Source organism: Filicampus tigris, chromosome 20 (assembly GCF_054856515.1).
Source record: "Filicampus tigris isolate MCC_2025a chromosome 20, RoL_Ftig_1.0, whole genome shotgun sequence".
NCBI lineage: Eukaryota > Metazoa > Chordata > Actinopteri > Syngnathiformes > Syngnathidae > Filicampus > Filicampus tigris.
This window is the reverse complement of record NC_141236.1, coordinates 3362341-3385292: the sequence shown is the minus strand read 5'-3', so window position 1 is coordinate 3385292 and position 22952 is coordinate 3362341. Positions and strand designations below refer to the sequence as shown.

The 22952-nt window shown below is 40.5% G+C and overlaps 1 protein-coding gene across 2 annotated transcripts; it reads left to right on the top strand.

Annotated features, from left to right (window-relative positions):
- Positions 1 to 288: 288 nt before the first annotated feature.
- Positions 289 to 22784, top strand: scara3 (scavenger receptor class A, member 3). Of its 2 annotated transcripts, XM_086019709.1 has the most exons (15): positions 289 to 531; positions 2493 to 2612; positions 3362 to 3494; positions 4670 to 4822; positions 14555 to 14590; positions 14718 to 14762; positions 15318 to 15437; positions 18490 to 18570; positions 18645 to 18754; positions 18844 to 19088; positions 19628 to 19847; positions 20335 to 20423; positions 21050 to 21242; positions 21339 to 21516; positions 21597 to 22784. In XM_086019709.1, exons 4-15 carry the CDS (start codon positions 4816 to 4818, stop codon positions 22082 to 22084), a joined length of 1812 nt encoding a protein of 603 aa, XP_085875835.1. In that variant the 5' UTR covers positions 289 to 531; positions 2493 to 2612; positions 3362 to 3494; positions 4670 to 4815; the 3' UTR covers positions 22085 to 22784. The 2 variants fall into 2 exon arrangements, with proteins under 2 accessions (XP_085875835.1, XP_085875834.1); XM_086019708.1 differs by lacking the exon at positions 3362 to 3494.
- Positions 22785 to 22952: the final 168 nt, after the last annotated feature.

The window sequence follows — 22952 nt, the reverse complement described above, 5'->3', positions numbered from 1 at the left end:
GATGCTACAAACAGGCTATCACGCGACAATTGATAATGTAAAATGCTTGGTGGGCCGTATTAAAGAACAGGGTGGGCAGTAGTATATAAACAAAACAAAGTAAGTGTGTATGTAATATTTTGCCACTTAAGATAAATTATACAGAGCAACATTTTATAAAACATTGTGCTAGTTCCCTCGTTTGTAGCCCGACAAATATTCTCGTTTAATTTCCCACAAAGTTTTTGTCGTTTCAATTTAACTGTAATAGTTATTTTGAAAGCCAGAATGCTATTTCCTATTGTTCGTGTGAGTACTTTACATCCAAGCCTCTGAGGACTTTTCCAGAAATGTCGTAATTTACTGGCAGCTGAAGACAGAACTTGTGCATAAACAGTGAATTCATGCCGATGATGACGACGATGACTCAACGTTTAATAATGTAACCAGCACTTTTTCTAAAAGGCACTGTATGAAAAACAACAAACCGCAATCGTTTACAGACGAAAACACCTTCAGCGAATGAAGGAAAGGCGTGTAAATCGTCTAGAGGTAAGCATGACTAGTAACTTCAAGATGGACAGTTAGTGCACTGGCTGGTGCACCAAAACACAAAAATGCGTAGTAATAAAATCAACGGGATTGCACATTTAAATGTATTTGCCAAATGCAACTTGTTTCTGCAAGGCAGCATGCTTCAGCATTAGCAAACAATTCGCATGCACATTTTACTTAAAGTTAAAAAACAAACATCAAATTTGCAGAAAACCTTTCAACAGATTTAAGTGGACGTTATTGCCAAAATACATACTAGTACAATCCTATATGTTAAAAAAATATACATATTATTGCTATTTATTATTTAGGCAGATGCTAAGGAAAGGGGCTGATGCGCATGTTACGGTAAATTCGCAAAATAAAAATATTTTAAACTTGTTTTTTTTGTGCAGAACTTATTACACTTTTCAACTTTAAAAGAAAACTTGGTGTTATTGGCAAATGTGACACTAGATGGCAGCAACTCCCAACTCTCCCAGAGATCACAAAACAGTAACGTGGAGACACAGAGGATTGACATTTCACAATTGATACCTACTTTTGAGGTGTTAGGTTAGGATTTTATAAAGTAAATTTTATAAAGTACAGTTGATACTCGACCTAACTTTAGAGTATTGATTCTTACCTTTTATTGCAGGATGGCCAAACTTGTGCTCAAGGCCCACATTTAATTATTTTTTTAAAGAACAGAAGGGCCAGGTCATTTGTAGATAAAGTTTATTTATTTTATTTTTTAAGGAACAAATGTTAGTACTGTATGCAAAATAATGCCTCATCGTGTTTTAATTGTATTATTTATAATTATTCAATAATAATAAAGGGTATGCCTGACAGTTCACAATTTCATATTTGCAGCAGTAACATAAAAATTTAAAAAAATATGTCATTCATTGCTCCCACAATTTTCTTTCCTAAGCATATTAGGTCACCGTTTATGACCTGAGACAAAAGGCAACTTTAATACCTGCCGCCAGCCTTACAATGAAATGCATATGTGCTTTTAATGACGAGAGTCAGAAGTGCCACAGAAGCTTAAAGACATCTGGACTTTGCGTTTGTCGGTGTTGATGGCTTACTGGCCACGGATCCAGTGTGACTAAACTAAAAAACTGTTGCGTGACCCACTGCAATTGTTTTGCTCCATTTTGTGTGGGTGTGTGTGCGTGTGCGTGTGTGTGTGTGTGTGTGTGAAGGAGTCCAGATGGTTCACAATGGCTGTGGTTTTGTGCAATCAGAAACTTGAAGCTATTTACACAGCTTTTAAGGTTAAGGTATGCCTTCAAGTCATCAATAAGTCAGTGATCAGTACTCGCCGAGGTTCTCAACTGCTGTCACCCTGGCCTACGACCTGCAATTTCCGATTGCTGTTAAGTAGCAACCCAGTTTTATAGGAGTTAAGCACGATAAACTAATAAAGAAACTCTTTTGATTTAGAATAGTCTTATGTAAATCCGAGTTTTAAACATCGACACATTCTTACATTCAAAAAGCCTACAGTATCTGAGCATGAATATGAGGATGAACATGTACAACTGCAAAAATAGCCAAATGAAATATAAATGCACAAAATGGCATTTGTTTAAAAATGTGTGTTTGCACCGCACTACTCCTTCTTCCATCTAGGCTGAGATCCAAATGAATTTGGCTTCACAAAAAATATGATGCTCATAGCCAGGGGAAGAGCTACACAGCTTTTGTTTATGCTCCGTGTGGCTGGAGCTAATGTGCTCTGTATAGCTTCGTTTCCATCGACGGTATCTACTAGTAGTGCAACGAATCGGAAAACGGATTTTGAGTCACGGATCGGATCATTTTTCAAATATTTTATAAAACGCTTTTGCCTATTTAAAATAAAAAAAACGAACTCTTAATGTCTAATATGGCCGTTTAGGATTTAAGAATGCAATTTAACGCAATATAAGCAGGATACATTCTCTTACATGCTCTTTCTGCAGATGTGACGTCATGCTCGTTCTCGTCGTTGTTTGCCGCCAGAAATTTCAGCGGTGGAGAGCACTGAGATTGGATTTAGGCTTGACTTGGGACGCACAAATGGCTTTCTTTCTACTCCAAAGGTAAGAAGTGATGATATTGTCATTTAGAACGTGCATCGCGCATGCTAGTGATGGTCAAATGAAGCTTCATGAAGCACTTGATATTTGATATTTTTGGACTCCTCTAGATGGCACTCTTGGGTTTAAAGATGTTGCGGATCGTTAAAACATTTCCATCGCAATAGCGTTTATCTTTAAACCATGAGCACCATCTAGAGGAGTGAAAAAATATCGCAAGTGCTTCGTGAAGCTTCATTTTCCGATCACTAGTGTACGCGAAGAAAGGAGTGTGCAATGTCATTTTTCGGCCACAGGTGTCAGTAGTGATTAGAAATTCAAAATCCTGCCGAGTGCAGCTTTAAAGGAACGCAATATGGTCACAGAAGGGTATTGAATACAAATATAGTCTAGTGTTATTTACGAAAGAGTTCCATTCAACCCAATTTTGTACACAATTCAATAACAGTGATGAGCTATCAGTGCCTAAACAATTTAAGAAGCACAGATCTGTTTACAACTTAAATTCTAATATTTGTTCCATGAAACAGTATTAATTTATTCCCAACAATCTACTCTCATCATTTTATAGTGCTTCACTTGGCTGTAATGCTTCCAGTTAATTTTCTTCCCTCAACTGTTTTTGTCAGATAAATATGGATTTTCAACTGCTCCAAGTGATGCCACAATTGTGTCCGGTTATGTTCTTTCTGAGGACCTCCTGTAATTTTTTTTTTTTTTTTTTTTCTACCTGTCCGTGTCCCACTTTTAAGTCCTGACCTACCAGATGAGAATCACTGCTCTAAAGGGGATGAAAATGTGTGTTTGTCCAACTGGCCGACCACTGAACTGAAACAGTCTCCATGGTTGTTGATGAGGCTCTGCAAAGGACTAGCTTAACTGATGGTATGCATTTCAACACAAATGTCTTAATGAGTCACCTCTGGCACACGGCGCAATTATCAGCAGGTTTAATAGGCCCCGTGGGTGATATTTACCGAGCCGCCACTGATTGGCTCCAGATGGACTTTAACAAAAAAAGCATCTGGATGATTCTGGTATCAATTTAGCTGCAGCTTTGTGTCGGGTGACATGCGTTAGCGTGTTTGCGTCGGAATGTGCGCTGATTTAGAAACGCGGCACGGTATCATTCTTCATGATCAAAGGACAGCTGAGAGATGTTTGTCGTTGGATGCATTTCTGGTTTGCAAAATGGAGCAGACGTCACCCCAAAAGGATGTTACGCTGAAAAACAATTGGCTGCAATCACCGCAAAGAATGTCCTCTAGGTTCGTAACACTTTGCCTCTTGATCATTTTTTTTCTAGAATAGCTTTTTTTTAGTGTTCCATAATTTCAGTCTTCGCATCCGTCATGTTAAGCTAACACGTAAAGTGTACATTTCAGGCTTGACAAAAGAAAGTTACAAAATTGGACATTACACCATGCTGAGTCAGTATTGTAACTTGTGTGTTTTGACATTCTAATAGTACCTGCTGTCAGGTTTTGGGATGGCACTCTGAGGCCAGCAAAATGAGAATAGTGCCAGATTGGAATTAAGACTTTGGAATGTGCAGGTGTTCCTTTCTAGATGTTTTGTTGCGTTACTTTCCAAGGCCTCATGTATTCAAGGTGCTCTTGCCTGTCATGTCCAAACATTTGTTAGTCATTAACTCAGCCATAAAAGACACCGACCCTCCCCTTTTTTACCCCTTGCCTTGCCTTGTTCTTTTTTTTTGTTTTTTTTTGTCTCAGTTCCAGGCCCTCCCTCATGTTTCCAGTTCCTCTTCTTTCTCTCTCGCTCTCTCGTTTTTCCTTTTTACTTGCTTCCTCCCTCCCTCTGAAAGTTGCACATGGATTCATTCTGCAGAGGTTTTAGTCTCCTCGGGCTCTGAATGGGAGAGGGATGAGAGCACAGAGCTCCAATCCAATGCACTTTTAGCACTTCAAACACTCTTCTTGTAACAATCAGACCACTATTAAGCTTGATATGTTTTGCCCTTTTTAAGATGCTAATGAATTAGCTTGTTTTGAAGCAGATTGATTTTGGACTTTGACTTTTTTTTTTTTTTTTTTTTGGAGCTCGAAAATGAATGTGGATGCCTCCACCTGTTGACTGCTTTGGCTTCACCTGTGCACTCGTTTTGTGGAAACGAGCGGCGGAGGCGGCGTCACCATCACCACAACCACGAGCCAAGCTGAGCATCAGCAAGCCTAAGTGAGGAACCATGAAAGGTAAGGTACTTAAAACATGTATGCATATTGTGAAATATACCAAAATATATCACATGAGTAGTACACGTGAATGTGGTCAGCACAGTTATGATGTTCAAGGTTTGACTCTCAGCTCCCCGACATGGAATTTGCATGTTGTTTGAGTACTTACATGACTTTTCTCTGAGTCCTCGGACTTCCTCTCATATGAGAACACGCATGCTTCAAATCTGGATGATGTGATGAGCCTGGAATTGAACCTCTGACCTCAGAATAGTGAGGAAGACCTGCTAACCACTCGGTCACAATTCCATCCAGGCTTTATCCAATTTTACCTAATTGGTCCACTTTTATTTATTCATTTACCATACCAATTTATCTGTTCCTCTGTCTTTGCCGGCAGCATATAGTGACAGGCAGAAAAAATAAATAAGAAATGGATGGATGGATATTTGTAGTAATAATCTCAAGGGTACATTATCATTGGTGGCAATGCTATATAAGAGATCTATGTAACCAGTTGACCAAGGGCCATATAGGCTTGGTTGTTTGTCTGCGATTGAATAGTAATCAGTCCAGGGTGTACCCACAACTTAGCTTGAAAAGGCTCCAGGTCACCTGCGACCCTCATAAGGACAAGCGGTATAGAAAATGGATGGCTGAATATCCTTGCATGCTATCCAGGAATGGGCATTCTGTCCCAGTGACGGGGCGGTCCGTCTGTCCGGCCCGGACGGACGCCCATTTTGGGCACAGAGGATGAGAAGTTTTTAAAAAGGGCGGACTAAGCAAGTGGGTAAGGAAGTGGGTTTTCATCCGTCTCTGTAATCATCCCTAACCGGGTCAAGTACCTGATGTGTTGTGTTGGGTTCTTTTAAAAAGAAAGACAACTGTTCTCTTCTGCGATACCACTGAGCCGCCTGCTTGCACAATACTACACAATAGTCCTTTTTTTTTTTTTTTCATTTTCATGTGCGTTCCCTGCAGTACCATTGTACTCACAGGCATAGTCCGCCCTCTAGTGGTTCAACACATGTAATATAATGGATTACGCCAGAGAATGCCCATTTCACTGATGAGGAAAAAGGTGGCTAGCAATTTTGCATTTTAACATTAACATTTAGTGCATACCTGATGGTTTTGTATGCGAAGTAAAAGAGCGTAAAAATCCCTCCAAAGCGTCATTCATGCCCGCTGTACACTTAAAGCTACGGAAGTGTAAGTCTCCTAAAATAACAGTGCGTTATTTTGCAATAATTATTTTCATTGCAAAATAACACAATAAAACTGAAAACCTATTGCGTCATAGTGTAAAGGTTTTGCAATAAAACTCAAAAGTATTACATTATAACGCAATCTTAAACATTATTGTGTCCCCTAGCGGGCTCTGTAGCTTGGTGACCGATGGTGGTTGTGTTGGCCGCTAAATGCTATCTTGTCTGACACCAAAACAGTTGTAAACAATTCAATCCACTCATGATACTCCCAGCCGATAAGTGGATGTGAATAGGAAATTACGGTAACCAGCTAATGAGCTTTAAAGTGGAAATCAACCCAAACATTTTTTTTTTTCAAGAATATGTTCCCAGCAGGCCCACTAGTTGAAACATGGCATTCTGATTAATAGTGCGTTTGTGCAATATGAGTTAAGCAGCAAAATCGAGTCTTTTTAGCCATCTCATGGAGCGGCCATTTTGTCACTTCTGACGACCGAAAATGACATCACAACTACCCAGATCTCAGGGAATGGCCTGTTTTCTAAAGCTAAGCCGTGATTGGTCGTTACCTGAGCCCTGGGTAGTTTTGATGTCATTTTCAGTCGACAGAAGTGACAAAATGGCCGCCCCCAGAGATGGCTAAAAACGAGTGGATTAACTCTTATTCCACAAATGCAATATTTATCAGAATGCCTTGTTTCAACTTGTGGACTTGCATAGAAAATATGTTTGGGTTGATTTACCCTTTAAATAATGTTTATGAATTATGAAATCTCTATCATTAGCCATGGGAAGGGTGTGGGGGGGCCGACGATTAATTTTCTGAATAAGGACGGGGGGGCGAGGACGAATGGGTTCCCAGGTCGAGGACGGACCGGCAAAATAGGGTAAAGTGCCCGTCCCTGATGCTACCTGCCATTGTAAAAAGCAGTCACGCACCTGTAAAAGTAGCACATATGCTTCACATCGACAATCCTGAGAAAGTACTACTTTGTTGCTTTTGGGCGCGAAACTACAATCCTGTCAGCTTTTTAAACGTCTCTGAGTGCGCATGCATATTAGATCTCCATTACTTGGACAAAAGTGTTTTGTGCCGTCGCCAAATTTCCCACATCTTGACTCCTCTTCAAGAGAAAAAGAGAACATAAGGTTTGAAGCAACATGGTATGAAGGGAAAGTTTGCCAGGGGGCTTAGAGGAGGGCAGGAGCATTACATGTTTCCCACACCAGATTTGTGCTGAGCCACAAAGGTTTGACTGAAAGCCCAACAGAGACTTGAAGGATACAGTTGGGATGAGGAAGTGGGAGGGAATACCACATGTGGGATAACAGCTTGAAATGATGTAAGCCTGATTGCCTTTGCAAAAAAAAAAAAAAAAGCATAGGCAACTGTAGTACAACTGGGGGCATTATAGAGGATCCAGCAGTTATTCTTTCGTTCCTAATGCTAAATGAATGCGAAATGAATTTTATATATAAGACACAGCAGTAATAATAATATTAATAATAATAATAATAATAATAATAATAACAATAACTTTTGTATAGTGCCAAGGCAGCCAAAGATGCCTGACATCCAAATGACTGAGGAAATTTTACTCGCTGTTTCTGGTTGGTAGTTAAAAACATTTTCCCAACTTTTTATCGTAAACCACAAAGTACTTTTGTTATCTGTGGGATTACAGTTGGAAGGAAAATGGAATGTAAAAGGAAAGCTTTATAAATTGTGAAAAGATTGGCCAAAAAAAGTCCCAACCACTGTTCTGGAGTCAGCCTCTGCTTTTAAACACCTCAAAAACGAAAACAAACGTTTATTTGAACTCAAAATGTGAACTGGAGAAAACCTGACACAGCACTTTTGTGTCAGTCTGTAATCGGATGTTTACCAAAGTGTTGACACGTCATGAAAAAATATGTGATTTATTTATAAGGTTTCCTGCTTGGTTCTACATCTCCATATGGATCCAAAATACTGTCCAACCGACCATTGGTGCAATTTGATGCACATTATAGTCAAGTTTATTCCCATAGCCCGTCATTTGATCCACTGTGATATGAGATCAGAACAATGACAACTTAAGTGTATTACACCATTAGTATGTCGACTGTATTGCACTTTCTCAAAAGTAAAAGGTCTGAATATGCAAAAAAAAAAAAAAAAAAGTAATCTATCCGCAGTGAAGTCATTTAGTCAGGTTATATACAGCACGATATATTTTTTCTTTCCATTGAAACAGATGGTTTGTGTCAAGTGATGGACTTTTAACATCCTCAAATAAACCCTCACCTTTTCCCAAACTTCCTTTGGCCTTGAACTCCCAAGCCTTTGGAGTAGGACACCTCTGTTTATTTCCAGTTCCTGTTATTATTGTAACCATGACAACCCAACCATGCCCTTTCCCCAATCCACACCCGGATGTTTTATGTGTGCTTTACCAGTATAAACACGTGGAAGGCATATATATCATCTGAATACCTGAGTGTAATTGACCTATTCTGCAATTTAGTTGCTATTTCCGTGGTCCATTGCCGTTGTTAATCACAGACTAATTATAACCTGTTTCACATGAAGTAAGATTGTGTTTGGATTTGGACACTGCCAATAAATAGTCCTCACAGCCATCTTGTTCCCTTGGCCGTGAGCATTCGGCGAGGTGGTAGCGTGGTCTGGGGCCACGCGGCGGCGCAGCCAATGGACTCAAAAGAACATGTGCAGTGTGTTCCTCAGCCAAAGACTACAGCAGCGATGTTGATGTGGTTTCCCAGAGTCTTTCTGAGGGGTGAGTCCAGCCCAGTTCACCCAGAGCAAAATATGCTGCCTCATACATTCCTCCCAGGGACAGACAGAGGGGGTTCGGAGTGGGAGAGGGTCTGGATGATGGACAGTTTGGGGAAAGAGTGAGCAAAGTGTGTGTGGTGTGTATGTATGTATGTGTGTATATATATATATATATATATATAAATATATATATATATATATATATATCCCGAACGGCTGGATATATACCAGCCGTTCGGGATTTACATATTTTTCCTAAATTCCCGATGGCCACACTAGTTGAATTATAACTAGCCTATGGTGTGGTGTATTTTCAAAGGCATTTCTGTTGGTCTCTAATTTTTTTTAAGATAAATTAAAATAGTTACAATAACTATTAGGTGCATTTTTATACTTCTTTTCTTTCAGTGGTCAATATTACACAATCCTTTTGACCTCACAGCCCTGTAAACCTAATCTGTCTTGTTTATGTGCCATAGACTCGTTGTCCAAAGTGGTTTCAGACAACATGATGCGCTCTTCTAATATCCCTTTTGACTGCTCAGCCACATTTGTTTTTAGATCACCATGTACATTCCAGTCAGAAGGTTTCTAAATAATCAACTGAGGTTTGTGAGTCCAAACCTCTAATCTGACCTAGAGGATCTTTTGAGTCTGCTTTCATTTACTCCGCTAGTAAAAGTTCAATGTAGGAAAGAATAGTTGTCACTGCGCATGTTGCTGAGTATAGTACACTGAAGACTGTGAATAAGTGATAGGAAGGTCCATGAGAATGTCACTCTTACCTGTCATAGAGGAACAATCACAAAAAGAAGCGCAAAGAACTGTTTGTTAGCGTTTTCAAAAATTTGATGCTGCGTTTGCAAACACCACACAGGCTCAAATGACCAAAGCCGAGTGACGGGCGAGACGTTTAATCGTCATTTTTAGAAATTGTATTTTATGTTGTGGATTAGATTTGTATGGAATTTGTCTGCTTCCACATGCTTCCAACCTTGATGTTTTCATAGGTGTGTTTAACTGCCATAGAACACCATCCGGATCAGTTGTCCACTTACAAATCGCCAGAGCTGGGCATTTTTACTAAAAACCGAGCGTCCGTTATTCGGCATCCGTGTGCAGCGTGGGTACCCTTCCGTCGTCCGACATTCGCCTTTTTTTGAGGGGGAAATTTTTTCCCATCATTCGTCAACCGTCAGCAAAACGAGCATCCGTCATAAAACCGGTCCGTTACATCGACGGAATGCCCAGCTCTGCAAATTGCATCCACAGAAAATTCCTCCAACTATGTAGAAGAACATTATATAATCTGGTAGGTCTTTAAAACACAATTTTTGCGCATGATGTGACGCCAAAACATTGAATACACTGGAGATGCTTGTCCCATTCGTGCAGAAATAGTTTTCCAGATGATTACATTTTATGTCTTATTCGTAATCTTTGTCGAAGTAATGCATTTAAAATCACTGTACAACAACCACAACTACCGTATACCCTCAAATGGTAGCTTCGGTCCAATAGAGGTCGCGTGTCGTCATTTGAACAAATAAACGAGTAAGTCTTCTCCCCCTCTGCCCCAAGGCAGACCACAGCCGCACAACCACTAGTGTATTATTGAGAGGGACCAAGAATAAAAACAATGCGAATGTGTCGCAGTTACACATTTTATTCCAGTTGTAACATAGAAATAGCAATTTTCCATCCTCCAATAAACAACATATAAGGGCCTCCCCTCAAAAAGAGACTGATAAATGCCTTGTTCCTCCTGTAGTTCATGAAATAAAGGCCCCCAGCCACTATGTGAGGAACAGTTTATCACTAGCTAGCTAAGATTTTATAGCATCCACTCCACAAATAATGTCTATTGAAAACATTGTACGTTACATACTGTACATATATAAAAAGCAATATTAACTTCATACTTTGTTCCAAACTAAGACCAAGAACCATTCAGGAGTATTTAACATACTGTGGAAAAGAATTAGTTTCTTTGTGGTTGACGTGATAATCATTTTCAGTTTAGTGGTCTTGTAAAGAGATGTGAGCTCCTCGTGCTTTAATGTGGTTTGTCTCTTACACTATTTTACTCTTGTCGAGTTCGTCTGGTTTATGCTGGATCCTGCATCGGCATCGAGTCGAAATAGGGAATGTTTCAATTTATTAGATTTAGGAACAGACATTTTCCAGCTTTGGTGGTAAAGCCTTTACACATACTGTAAGTCTTTTCAAGGCTATGTTGTGCACTTGTTTTGCTCTCCATCCAGTTTTCCGTCCACGGTTTGGACACGACGTCAGTGTTTGGTCTGCTCTGCACAACAGTGCATTTATTTCATAATGTTTCGTGTCAAGCTACAGTTATATCGTTTAACAACTATCCATGACATCTACTCGGTATAGATCAAAGTATCGGGACACCTGGCCATTGCAAATAGAGTGGAAATGAAACAAAATCGGGCATGACTTTGTACAAAATTTCAGAGTATTGGGACTAATCAATTAATTTATCAATAAGGGGTTAGGGTGGCTGTGATTGAGTTATAACCATGAAGTACCCTGCCTCTTTCCCAAAGTCAGCTGAGAAAGGCTCCGGCTCACCCGTGAAATTTACTGTATGAGGACGATTTTGATTCAAAGTCATGATAAAAATATTTTTTATGTTCAAATTGATCAAAGCCAACTAACTTAACTCATTCACTCCTAGACATTTTCAGACCCTCTTTCACCCTAACGTTTGAAAAAAATAGAAAAAAAATATAATCCTGTAATTGAATGGCTGGACTGTGAAAAGACAAGTAAATTCGTCAATGGTAGTGAATGAGTTAATAGGTAAATGAAATAGTTTCGGAGCATCCTCATCTTATTTTATGCAGTCTTGTTAAAAAATAATTTGCTGTTCAGGTTCCATAAAAAAAACGAGTGGTCTCAGTTCATATTCAAGCTGCTTACGTCATATGTACACTACAATTACGCGCAAATGGCTCTTTCTTCAAAAAGAGCTGAATGTATTTTTAGTGGTTCCACATGGTTTGGCCGTGACTTATCTGTTTAGGTGTGACTTTGCACGGCCCTGTTGTTGTGCCGCTGTCAGCTCGGCACTGCTCTGTGTGTGTTGGACCCGTCCGCTTCCTCACTAACGAGTCAGACGGGATGACTTTTTTCTTTCCACAGGCAGAAATGAAAACATGAGTGATGGAGAAAAGGCCGGTGTGGTGGAGTGGAGGGTGTGGGAAGGCTTGAAGAGCAGACAAATATTTGAGGGCGGATACCGATTTAGGTTCTGAACAATGTGCTGATGATACTTTAAATTTGCAGGCAAAGTCCAAATAACCACAATAGTTAAGTGCTTGGGTTAGGAGACAGAGTTCAAACCGAACGAAAACTCTGTTATGCATTCTGGATGCAACTTGAAGAGCTAATAACGGTACCTTCTGCTATACCTGATTTAAAGCGGAAGTCAGCCCAAACATATTTTTTTGAAGAACATGTACCCAGCAGGCCCACTAGTTGAAACATGGCATTCTGATTAATTTTGCGTTTGTGGAATATAATTTAAGCAGCAAAATGCACTCGTTTTTAGCCATCTCAGGGGGCGGCCATTTTGTCTTCTGTCGAATGAAAATGACATCACAACTGCTCACAACGACCAATCACGGCTGACCTGTTTTCTGAATCTGAGTCGTGATTTGTTGTTTTGAGCAGTTGTGACGTCATTTTCAGTCGACAGAAGACAAAATGGCTGCACCCAGAGATGGCTAAAAACGAGTGGATTAATATTTATTCCACAAACGCAAAATTAATCAGAATGCCTTGTTTCAACTAGTGGGCCTGCTGGGAACATATTCTTTAAAAAAATGTTTGGGTTGACCTCTTTAAGGCAACATTCATTCATTCATTATCCATACCGCTTCTCCTCACAAGGGTCGCGGGGCGTGCTGGAGCCTATCCCAGCTGTCTTTGGGTAGTAGGCGGGGGACACCCTGAATTGGTTGCCAGCCAATCGCAGGGCACACAGAGACAGACATTCGCACTCACAATCACACCTAGGGGCAATTTAGACAGTCCAATCAACTTACCATGCATGTTTTTGGAATGTGGGAGGAAACCGGAGTACCCGGAGGAAACCCACGCAGGCACGGGGAGAACATGCAAACTCCACACAGGGAGGCCGGAGCCGGGATCGAACCCACGACCTCTGAACTGTGAGGCGGACGTGCTAACCAGTCGACCACCGTGCCGCCTTTAAGGCAACAATTTAATGTAATGAGTAGAATCTTCTTTTTTTTCATTTTCATTTTTTTTTTTTTTACTATTATCATTATCATTCTTGATCATTATCACTTTTTGGTTGTAGTGGTCTCTCTTTTTGTATCATGTCATCCTTGCCCAGATCTCCATTAACCGCATATGTTCCACGGCCGCAAGTAAACTTTCTCACGTTGAATGAAGGTCACAGTGTAAAATCTATGTCAGATGTTAGATTTACTTATCAGATTTTGTGCATGATTTGCACTCTGGGATAAAAAGGGAAAAGAAAAGAAAAAAATCTGGCATAAAAATCTTCGAACATTGCACCTGGAACTGCTCCGTCTATAAGAACATTTTACCGGTACTCTTTCTGTCAGAAGAATGAAGAATTAATATGCAAATTTGAATATACTGTATTGTAATAATTTATGTTTGTGAGCTGGTAGTCACGGATCATTGCTCTACAAAAAACCTGGCCTTAAAAATAATAGCTTGATGATGCAATGTCCTTAGAATAAGGAGACCGGTGACTCTACGTAGAGTAAGTATTCAATAATACCACTCAGCACACCTCATGTTGTGTTAGCCTCTAACGTCATTACATAATCATAATTTTTAGCATCAGAACAAGTTTCTTGTCAGTTGCCCGCCCCTCCTGTGGAAAGTTTTTTTAAGGTTTCCTTGCAGGTCTGCTGTGTGGTTTCATTACGCGACATCGTGTGCACATGCTCAAATCAAGCGTTAGTTATATTTGTGTGTGCTGTTCCATGCAGTCAGTTATTAAAACATGAGGTACCATGAATTTTTAACGACCTCTGTGTTGTTCATTTAATCCTCTGGTGGAATTCATTGCTCTTTTCATCAGGTGCTAAAGTCCCCCTAAAAAAGGTACCCGCTGCCAAAAGTATTCCCACACTAGTGGATGAATTTCATTTATGTGTTCATTGATGTTAACATAATCAACACAATCAATAAACCTATTTGCAAATGAGTTGAAGCGAAGCTAAATCGGATATAAAAAAATCTACACACCCCTTTTCCAATGACAAATCAGCAGGGGCACAACAACTCATTTAATTTCATTTCCTTCATTTATTTAATTCATTCAAGAAGAAACGGCAGTAAGAATACAAATGTTCTCTAGTCTAGAATGCAATGGAGCAGAAAGAAGACAATAAATACCCATCTGATCTTAAAACACTTTTGAGCGGGATTGATGACAGAGAGAGGATTTGTTTTTGTTTTTAAATATTGATGAAGGAAGAAAAAAAACGGACTCTAGGGCTGGTGCTAGAGCACCACTTGGGGCCCATCTTTGCACGTGCCCGCCCGTGGTAAGCTCTTTTTTAACTTGTCATGAAAGAAGACCACCCGCCCCCCCTCCCTCTGTAGGAACTAGAGCAAATTATAGGACATGAGAACAGAGCAGCTGGTTAAAATTATTTATGGCAGTAGTCATGAAAATGATTGTGGGCTTCTTATATCTTTGTCATGTCTTTCTTTCCTTGTCAGAGAGCTACGGAGGATATGAAAACCAGCTTTTTAAAGGTAATGTTAAAGTTCCCTTGTTTGTCATTAGTTTCAGCATAGATATGAGACTGTATGATCATTCAGATCTGACAATGAGCAGACTGATGAAACAAAACAACATCTTGTTTTTAATTGTGTGCTGCAGAGGAGGAGCTCAATGGCGACGAAGAGGATATACCTCCATTCAGAGGTGAAGGCCGCACACACACACACACACAGACAAATGTATTCACAACTTGCGAGCCCAAATCTGTTGTTTTACCTTAAAGCGGAAGTCAACCCAAGCATATTTTTTTTCATGCGAGCATTTGTGGAATAAGAGTTAATGCACTCGTTTTTAGTCATCTCTGGGGGCGGCCATTTTGTCACTTCTGTCAACTGAAAATGGCATCACAACTGCTCAGGCTTCAGGTAACAACCAATCACGGTTGACCTGTTTTCTGAAGCTGAGCCATGATTGGTCATTACCTGAACCCTGAGCAGTTGTGATGTCATTTTCAGTCGACAGAAGCGACAAAATGTCCACCCCCTGAGATGTCTAAAAAAGGGGTGGATTTTGCTGCTTAACTTATATTCCACAAACGCAATATTAATCAGAATGCCGCGTTTCAACTAGTGGGCCTGCTAGGAGCATATTCTTGAAGAAAAAAAAACATGTTTGGGTTGATTTCCCCTTTAAATGTGAGGTATGCAACACTGATATTCCACAAAGCCCTGAAATACTTCCATTTGATGACATGTCCAGGTCGCACAAGAGGAGGTTGTGTGAGGTGCCAGCAGAGCCGTTCCCTCCAACTGGCCGTCAAAGTCCTTTATGCATTAGTTGTATTCCTGATCATCACTGTCGTAGTGCTGGCATCACTAGGTGAGTTGTGATTGATTTGTTTAATCACTTACATTCATGTAACGGATGAAAGCTTTCATGAGAAAAAGTAATGTACTATAATTGATGCTTCGCGAGAGCTTATTTATCTCACAGATCAAACAGATGCGCGCCTGACAGCTGCACCTTGTCGACAGATGTTTTTACACATCGACGTTGCTCTTTATTGGGTCAGAGAGCAGTAAATCTAAATAATTTATTCTCACTCAGATCTCAAGAGGGGAGAGTAAAGCTCAGTGTTAACAAAATCTAAAAGCACATAAGGCGACGGTTCAAGTACAGATTCAAGTACATGTACGGTAAGAAATTAAACCCGCGCACAAGCCATTGACAATATAAAATAATACAAAGTAAGAAATCATTTTAAAACCACCGCTACTACAAAATAAAACCACCTCTAGGGAATAAGTGTCTCACTAAAAAGATACAAAAAAGTGAAATCAAAAGCAACACGCATGAATTGTTGATCCTTTAATACCTGCTGGCGTTTTTTTTTTTTCTCTGCAAGCTTCAAATTCAGAATTGTGTAACTGCAACACATCTGTAAAATACATGAGCTTGTTAGTGTTTATATTTACTGACTTTAGTTTATGATGTTGAAGGTTATGTAATCGAAAAGAAAAAAATTTGAAATCCACTTGACCATGACTTCCAAAACACTGCATGAGCACAAGAAAACTCCCCAGCTATCATTCAACTTTAATTTGAATTCCCTACTGATAATGTGTTCTCCGGTAGTCCAATAATACATATTTGGACAAAAACAGTGAATACAACAGCAGTACACTTGATCCATTTTATTGTGTTTTTTGATTGGTAGCCTTTCACCGACCAACAATGTCGGATAAGCGTTAACACGTAAGAAAAGGAAACTGTGGTATTTGCAGCTTGAACATAGTGAGACTTTGTGGGAGTGTTCAACTTCACATTCCCATCCGAAGGACATCACCAATGCGCCGGGTCATATTTTCACCGTGTTGATGAGTCATCACGTGTCCACAGCAAACTACATAGCGAGAGATTTGCGTTTTCAAGCTGGAAATACAGTCACTAGTTTGAGTTTGTTAGCGACAGACAAAGATTTGTTGCACACTCTGTGTTGCTGAAAGTGTTATCTAGCTTCAATAACACTATGTCACCACCTTCACCCCCCCCCAAAAAACACATTAATTCGATCGTGCATTTAATCTTAAAGGGAAAATCCCACCAGATTGTGTGACTGCAGGAGGTCCCCAAATGTAATTGTTGCATTTATAAACAATGTACATGATGAATGTTGGGTTTTACAATTACATTATAGTTAAATAAATCAAGTAAAAAAACTGTCTTTATTTTATATTTTATTAAGATATGTATTCATGTTAATTAAAGTCTAGAAAGACTTGTTTTTTAAAGTATTTTTAAAAATAAAAAACAAGTAGCCCATTCATGTCAAGTGAAATCTCAAAAATACTCTATTTGATTTTTAAATTAAAAGTATAATGTTGAAGAGGAAGTCAACCCAAACATATTTTTTCAAGAATATGTTCGATGCAGGCCCACTCGTTGAAACAAGGCATTCTGATAAATATTGCGTTTGTGGAATAAGAGTTAATCCACCTGGCTTTAGCCATCTCTGGGGGCGGCCATTTTGTCACTTCTTTCAACTGAAAATTACATCACAATGTCTCAGGGGTCAGGTAACAACCAATCACAGCTCACCTGTTTTCTGAAGCATAGCCACGATTGGTCATTACCTGAGCCCTGAGCATCTGTGATGTCATTTTCAGTTGACAGAGGTGACAAAATGGCCGCCCCCTGAGATGGCTAAAAACGGGTGGATTTCTCATATTCCACAAACGCAATATTAATCAGGATGCCAATCAGGATGTTTCAACTCGTGGGTTGACTTCCTCTTAAAAACAGGAGCTTTTAATCTAACTTAGTTACTTTCCAAATCAAGTAATCAGCATAGTAACTAAGTTACTTTTTCAAGCAAGTAATCAGTAAAGTAACTAAGATACTTTTTCAAGCTTACTGTGCCACCACTGTTTCTGACAGATTTTTAAGAGAAGGCATTCATTCAAAAACCTGTACAGTTGCTGAGTCATCAATTTGCAGAAGCATTGTAAGTCTTAATGTCTTCTGAGCCATACGACTGCGGAGGAAACAGGTGGTGTGCACAACACATGTGGAGACGTTTATTCGAGCTCGCAGAGCCACATTACTCCCCTGAGTCAGCGGTTATGATGCGGAAAATGTTTGAAAATACCCACCATTCACTCAGACACATTCTAGAGCTCTTTGGAGACATTCGTGGGGGGCTTGAGGAACTGAACAGCTGCATAAACCTTCTGTCATCAGTCGTTTGGCTGCATTTGTTGGATTATGACAAAAAAACAAAAACAAATGTTCACGCCTTACAGTCTGTATTACATTAATTATTTCATCATGGAGCCTTCAACACCCCGCTGTTGAAGAAAGACAAACACCGGTGGCGTGTAGAAATGTGTTTGTACTCACTCACTCATCATGGGTTGCATTGGATTTTTAAAACTCCCTCAGAGTTTTATAATGACACTTGCTGTCAACAAAAAGGATCGATAAAACCGTGACTTGTAATGTAACTATTTTGCCACTATGTAGCATAAATACCGCATTACGTCAGATTGACAGAGCGGTCCGTCAATCCGTCACTAATGGATGCCCGTTTTGCGGACGATTAACAAATAACGGGGCACCATTAAAGAGACGGACTGATAAATGACGGAAGGGGGTTTTCATCCATCAGTGAAATCGGCATCCGTCACTGCCGGATGCCCGTTTTCTGACGTTTTTTGGACGGACAGACGATTACAATTCAGTTCGTCGCGAAAAATGACGGACTGACGAATGACGGATGTGTGTCCTGGCCGCTGACAGATGACGAATGACGGACCAGCAAAATTTTGTAAAATGCACACCTCTGGTAAACACCGCTTGATTGTTAAGTAAATTCAGAAGCTATCCTGTGGTTGTATCTTGATGCATTTTCCCAAAACTCCTCTTTCTCCAGTGTTTAAGAAGGTTGACTATCTTTCTGAGGAGGAGTTAGTGCATGAAAAGAAGATCACCAGCGCTCAGAAAGTGCTCGATGGTAATGCTTCCCCATTGCCCATCGCTTGTTTTCCCGACTGTCTTCCTATATAACTCCATATCTTGATATTTCAGAAATCACTAACTGCTCGGGCTGTCTGGATGTGACCCTGTACACTGAGGAGATAAGGCGGCTCAAGCAGGAGTTTGAGGACATCCAAAAAATGTTACTGGGACAAGAGCAGGTCGGATCACAGTGGAATTAAAATCCTAATGTCTAATTACCTTGGCAAAATATTCTTGCCGGCGATATAATGGTTGTTGTAACTCTCAGGTCCTGGACCAAGCCTCTCAGACTCAGACCAGGCTAACAGCCACCAGCAAACAGCTTAGCACAGATATGCAGAGCCACGTCATGTCCATCAAGTTTCTCAACCAGTTGCTGGTGGGATACCAAGACCAGGTGGATGGCTGGAAGGACGTGCTGGAGGAAACGGAAGAGAGAATGAAAACTTTGACAGAGGATCAGTATGATGTGAAAGCTACTGCTCAGCAAATCAACACAACAGTGGCACTTAGGTGAGTGAAACGCTGCGAGACATACAGGCACTGGACAAAATTCTTCCGGTGTCCTTGGTTTCCGCTGGTCCTGACATATTGGACATATTGTGTAATAGAAGAAGGCACCTTCTGTTGATTGTTTTAAATTGATGTCATAGAAATGTTTTTCATACAAATATTTACTGTAGGACTTTTTTGTGATTTTTTTTTTTTTAATGTTCCGACATCTGACGTACACATCTGTACGACAAACCAAGGACCCCTTGTGTGTACTTTTTGCAGTGCATGTTGTTGACATTTTAGTAGCCTCTGAGTCAGAACTGGCTCACTTTTGAAGGATGACATATGGAAATCATTTGGTTTGCAGCCAAACACCAATAAAGAATAACAGCAATTCCAGACTAAAACTACGATTGATGGAGTTTGTCACCCATATGTTCTTTTAATTCTTTCAACGCGTACAATATCAACGGGGAAGATTCATTTCCTGCTCATACGATAATGTTAGCTGTTGTCATAGCAGGAAATCATTTGTCTGTGTTATCTACCCTCTCCAGTACGATGTGGATTGATGCCCTGCAGAGAAAATCAGATGAAGAGTCTCTGGTCCTTCAGAAATTGACTAGCGACTGGCAGAACTACAGCGAAGTTCTGGGCATGATTAAATCCAATGCGAGCAGCAACACCCAAACCTTACGGTCACTGCAAAACAATATCATCGCAGACCACCAGAGAATCACCTTTTCCTCTGAGATGTACTACGATCTCAGTCAGCAGGTGCGTGTTTCTGAATCAAATGATCATAAGTGACCACCGGCCTTCGTCATGTCGTCATGTCACTTTGTGCTAGCATGCTATTTAGGCTAGTGTGCTAGCTGATAGTATTGTTGAGCCTCATGTGAAGGTGGTTTGTTTGAGTTGGATTGAACTACTCAAGAGTAGAGTTTATTTTTAGGTAACATACCGTTCACGATTGTGTACGATCATGCTCGATGTGAGGTTTTGATGCTTTATGATCCTCTCTCTTTAAGTGTTTTGCCGCCATCTTGTGGATTAAAAATCGCCGATTTTCACTTTTTGCAGCAGGGCTCAATCCCTATGTCCGTGGATAGCAGGGGTTCATTGTATATTTTTCACAAGTCTATGAGTGGGTGTCTGTGTTTCGGGGAGCAATGGCTAACATCAGGGTTGGAGGTTGTCGTTATTAAGGAGATGTTAAGTAAATTTAATAGGAATGTCTAAGATTATGTAATGTCCTTTTCAGGCAATGAACCTGCAGGTGCAACTCGACAACGTCACAACTTCCATGGACGAACATGAGGAGAACATGCATGACCTGCGCTACCATTCCAAGTATGTTCGGTACTACAGTTAATCCTCCCTTTATCAGTTCTAGACTCGCCCGTATTAGATGAAAATCTGCAAGACAGACAACATTAAAAAAAACATTTGTTTCTAGTTTTACCCTGCCAACATTTATTAAACACATTTGAACTTATTCTGTTTTCACTTTCTCATTCGCACAATTTTCCAAATAAGAGGGAAACCGCGCTTGCTTCAAGCTGTGTGTCACTCCCACACAAAAGAGAATCCAACATTATGTATATATAAATAGTAATTATATGATTCAATCACACCATGTGATATTGTCTAACAAAAGTCTGTCAAAACAAAACGGTTGTATCTGCGATACAGTTTGTGCGTGAACGTCGAACTGGAACTGTGATATAGCAGGGGACCACCGTACGCTAAACCCTGGTCGCACGAGGGTTATATTTTTTATCTTGATGGCCTAGCCTCGATGACCGATTGTGAATCATATCCAAAATTGTATCCTGTATCGCAGACTTTACTTTGACTTGCGTTTTGTTGTAATCCCAATCCAACACAAAAACATTTGGGTCCAAAAACGCACTTATTACGCTGTAAATTATTTTCACGGTAATGCAGTTAAAACCTCATTGAATAATTATCGTTAGGTACTACGAAAACCGGACTGGAGAACGTTTCTCTGCCTTGGATGGGCGTCTTCACTCCATCGAGATGGAGATAGAAACGATATCGTCCAGCATCAATGCTACCGTCAGTCACGTCCAGAGCATGTACAAGTACATCAACATTGAGAGCTCCACCTGCCAGACCCGCCTGAGCCGCCAAATGGAAGATATGCAGGTTGTGACAACACAGAAGCACCAAAATAAATTCTGATGGTTTCAACAGACCACATTTGATGTGTTTTCTTTCCTTTTCTGTCTCACCCTTTTGCAGTACTTAAACAGCAGCGTCTTGTTACTTCTAAACTCGGCGGACACACTGAGGCAGGAGAACATGTTGTTAAATGTCCGTTTGGATGTGGATGTCAGGAACTTGTCCGTGGTGATGGAGGAAATGAAGCTGGTGGACACTCACCATACACAGCTGATCAAGAATTTCACGATATTAAGAGGTAGAGTCAGTACTGTGTATGAAAAAAATGAATTCTCTGCACAAACTCTGATTCACGCTCATGAATCCATCCATCAACAGGTGCTCCAGGACCACCCGGCCCTAAAGGGAACCGTGGAGAGACTGGGTCAAAAGGACCTCTAGGACTGACCGGGGGCAAAGGTGATCGAGGCCCATTAGGAAGCCGCGGATCGCAAGGGGAAAAAGGCTCTTCTGGGCCCAGAGGCGCACCTGGTCAATCTGGCCCAAGTGGAAATAGAGGAGCGATAGGTAACACAGGACCCAAGGGGGCCCCTGGTCAACCAGGACCACGTGGTGAAAAGGGCCAGAAAGGTGACATGGGTCTACTTGGTAAAACCGGGGTCCCAGGACCAAGAGGTCCATCAGGGATCCAGGGTCAAACAGGTCTCCCGGGTATAATCGGACCGCCAGGGCCCAAAGGGAAACCAGGACCAACTGGGCCCCCTGGACCTCCAGGAACCCCTGGACCTCCAGGAATACAACATTCCCATGATCAATCCAGGACGGAGCAGAGAAGCCAACCTGCTGCTGGAGCCAAAAGACAGTAACAGGCTCGATTTGGACATGGAGAGTTAAACGGAGCACAAAGAAACAATTCAAGAGGAGGTTCTCATCCAAATCCAAAAGACCTGATTAAAAACAGGACCTTGAAGATGATGAGGATGAATATTCCCAACAGCGGTACAGAGCACTACCAGCAGACTGAACATCTTCTGTCGCATTGTGTTACACACGTTGTCTTCACCCACCTTTCAAAGACAGATAATAACAGATGCTTTTTTTTCCCAGGATAAAACACACAAGTAAGTGATAATGAAACATGGCTGTTATTGAACTTGAATGTAGCGATGAAGATTGTTGATGCCAAGGAGAAGGAGGATTACGACTCAATTCAAACAGAGGAGTCTTGGTTCGCGTCTATTACCTATATGACGACACACCTTTCTTTGAAGGGTGGCACTTTTAACGATCGTATCGTAAAAAGCTGACAAATTTCGCATTTTTGCGGCTTTTCGGAGCAGGTACTCTGAAGACGAATTTTTGCATCTGCTGTGTTGAACAGATGATGGAAGAATGTTGGACTTTAAACATTGTCGTTGGCCAACTCTGGTTAAAAGCAAAGGTAAATTCCACAATTATTTACCACGTTTTTTTTTCATTCAATTTAAAGTGTCTGCTGTTGATAGTGGAGTCATCACTTTTCATGTTACATAATATCACAGAAATAAAAATACAAATAGAAAATCCTACTTTTTTTTTTTTTTTTTTATAAAAGTGAGTGTTGTCATGAAATGCAACTGGCTTGCATTGAACAATAAAAGTAGACGTAAGCGGTGGTCTTGCTTGTATCGGACATTGTTTTTGTTGCCCTCCGAAGGAAAGGGAGCGGCTTTATTATTAACACAAAACACATGT

What these genes read in the sequence shown, in the direction of transcription:
- scara3 (XM_086019708.1), top strand. An exon ending in GACCTGCGCTACCATTCCAA is followed by an intron (nt 20,424 to 21,049) that starts GTATGTTCGGTA and finishes AATTATCGTTAG; the next exon opens with GTACTACGAAAACCGGACTG. An exon ending in GCCAAATGGAAGATATGCAG is followed by an intron (nt 21,243 to 21,338) that starts GTTGTGACAACA and finishes ACCCTTTTGCAG; the next exon opens with TACTTAAACAGCAGCGTCTT.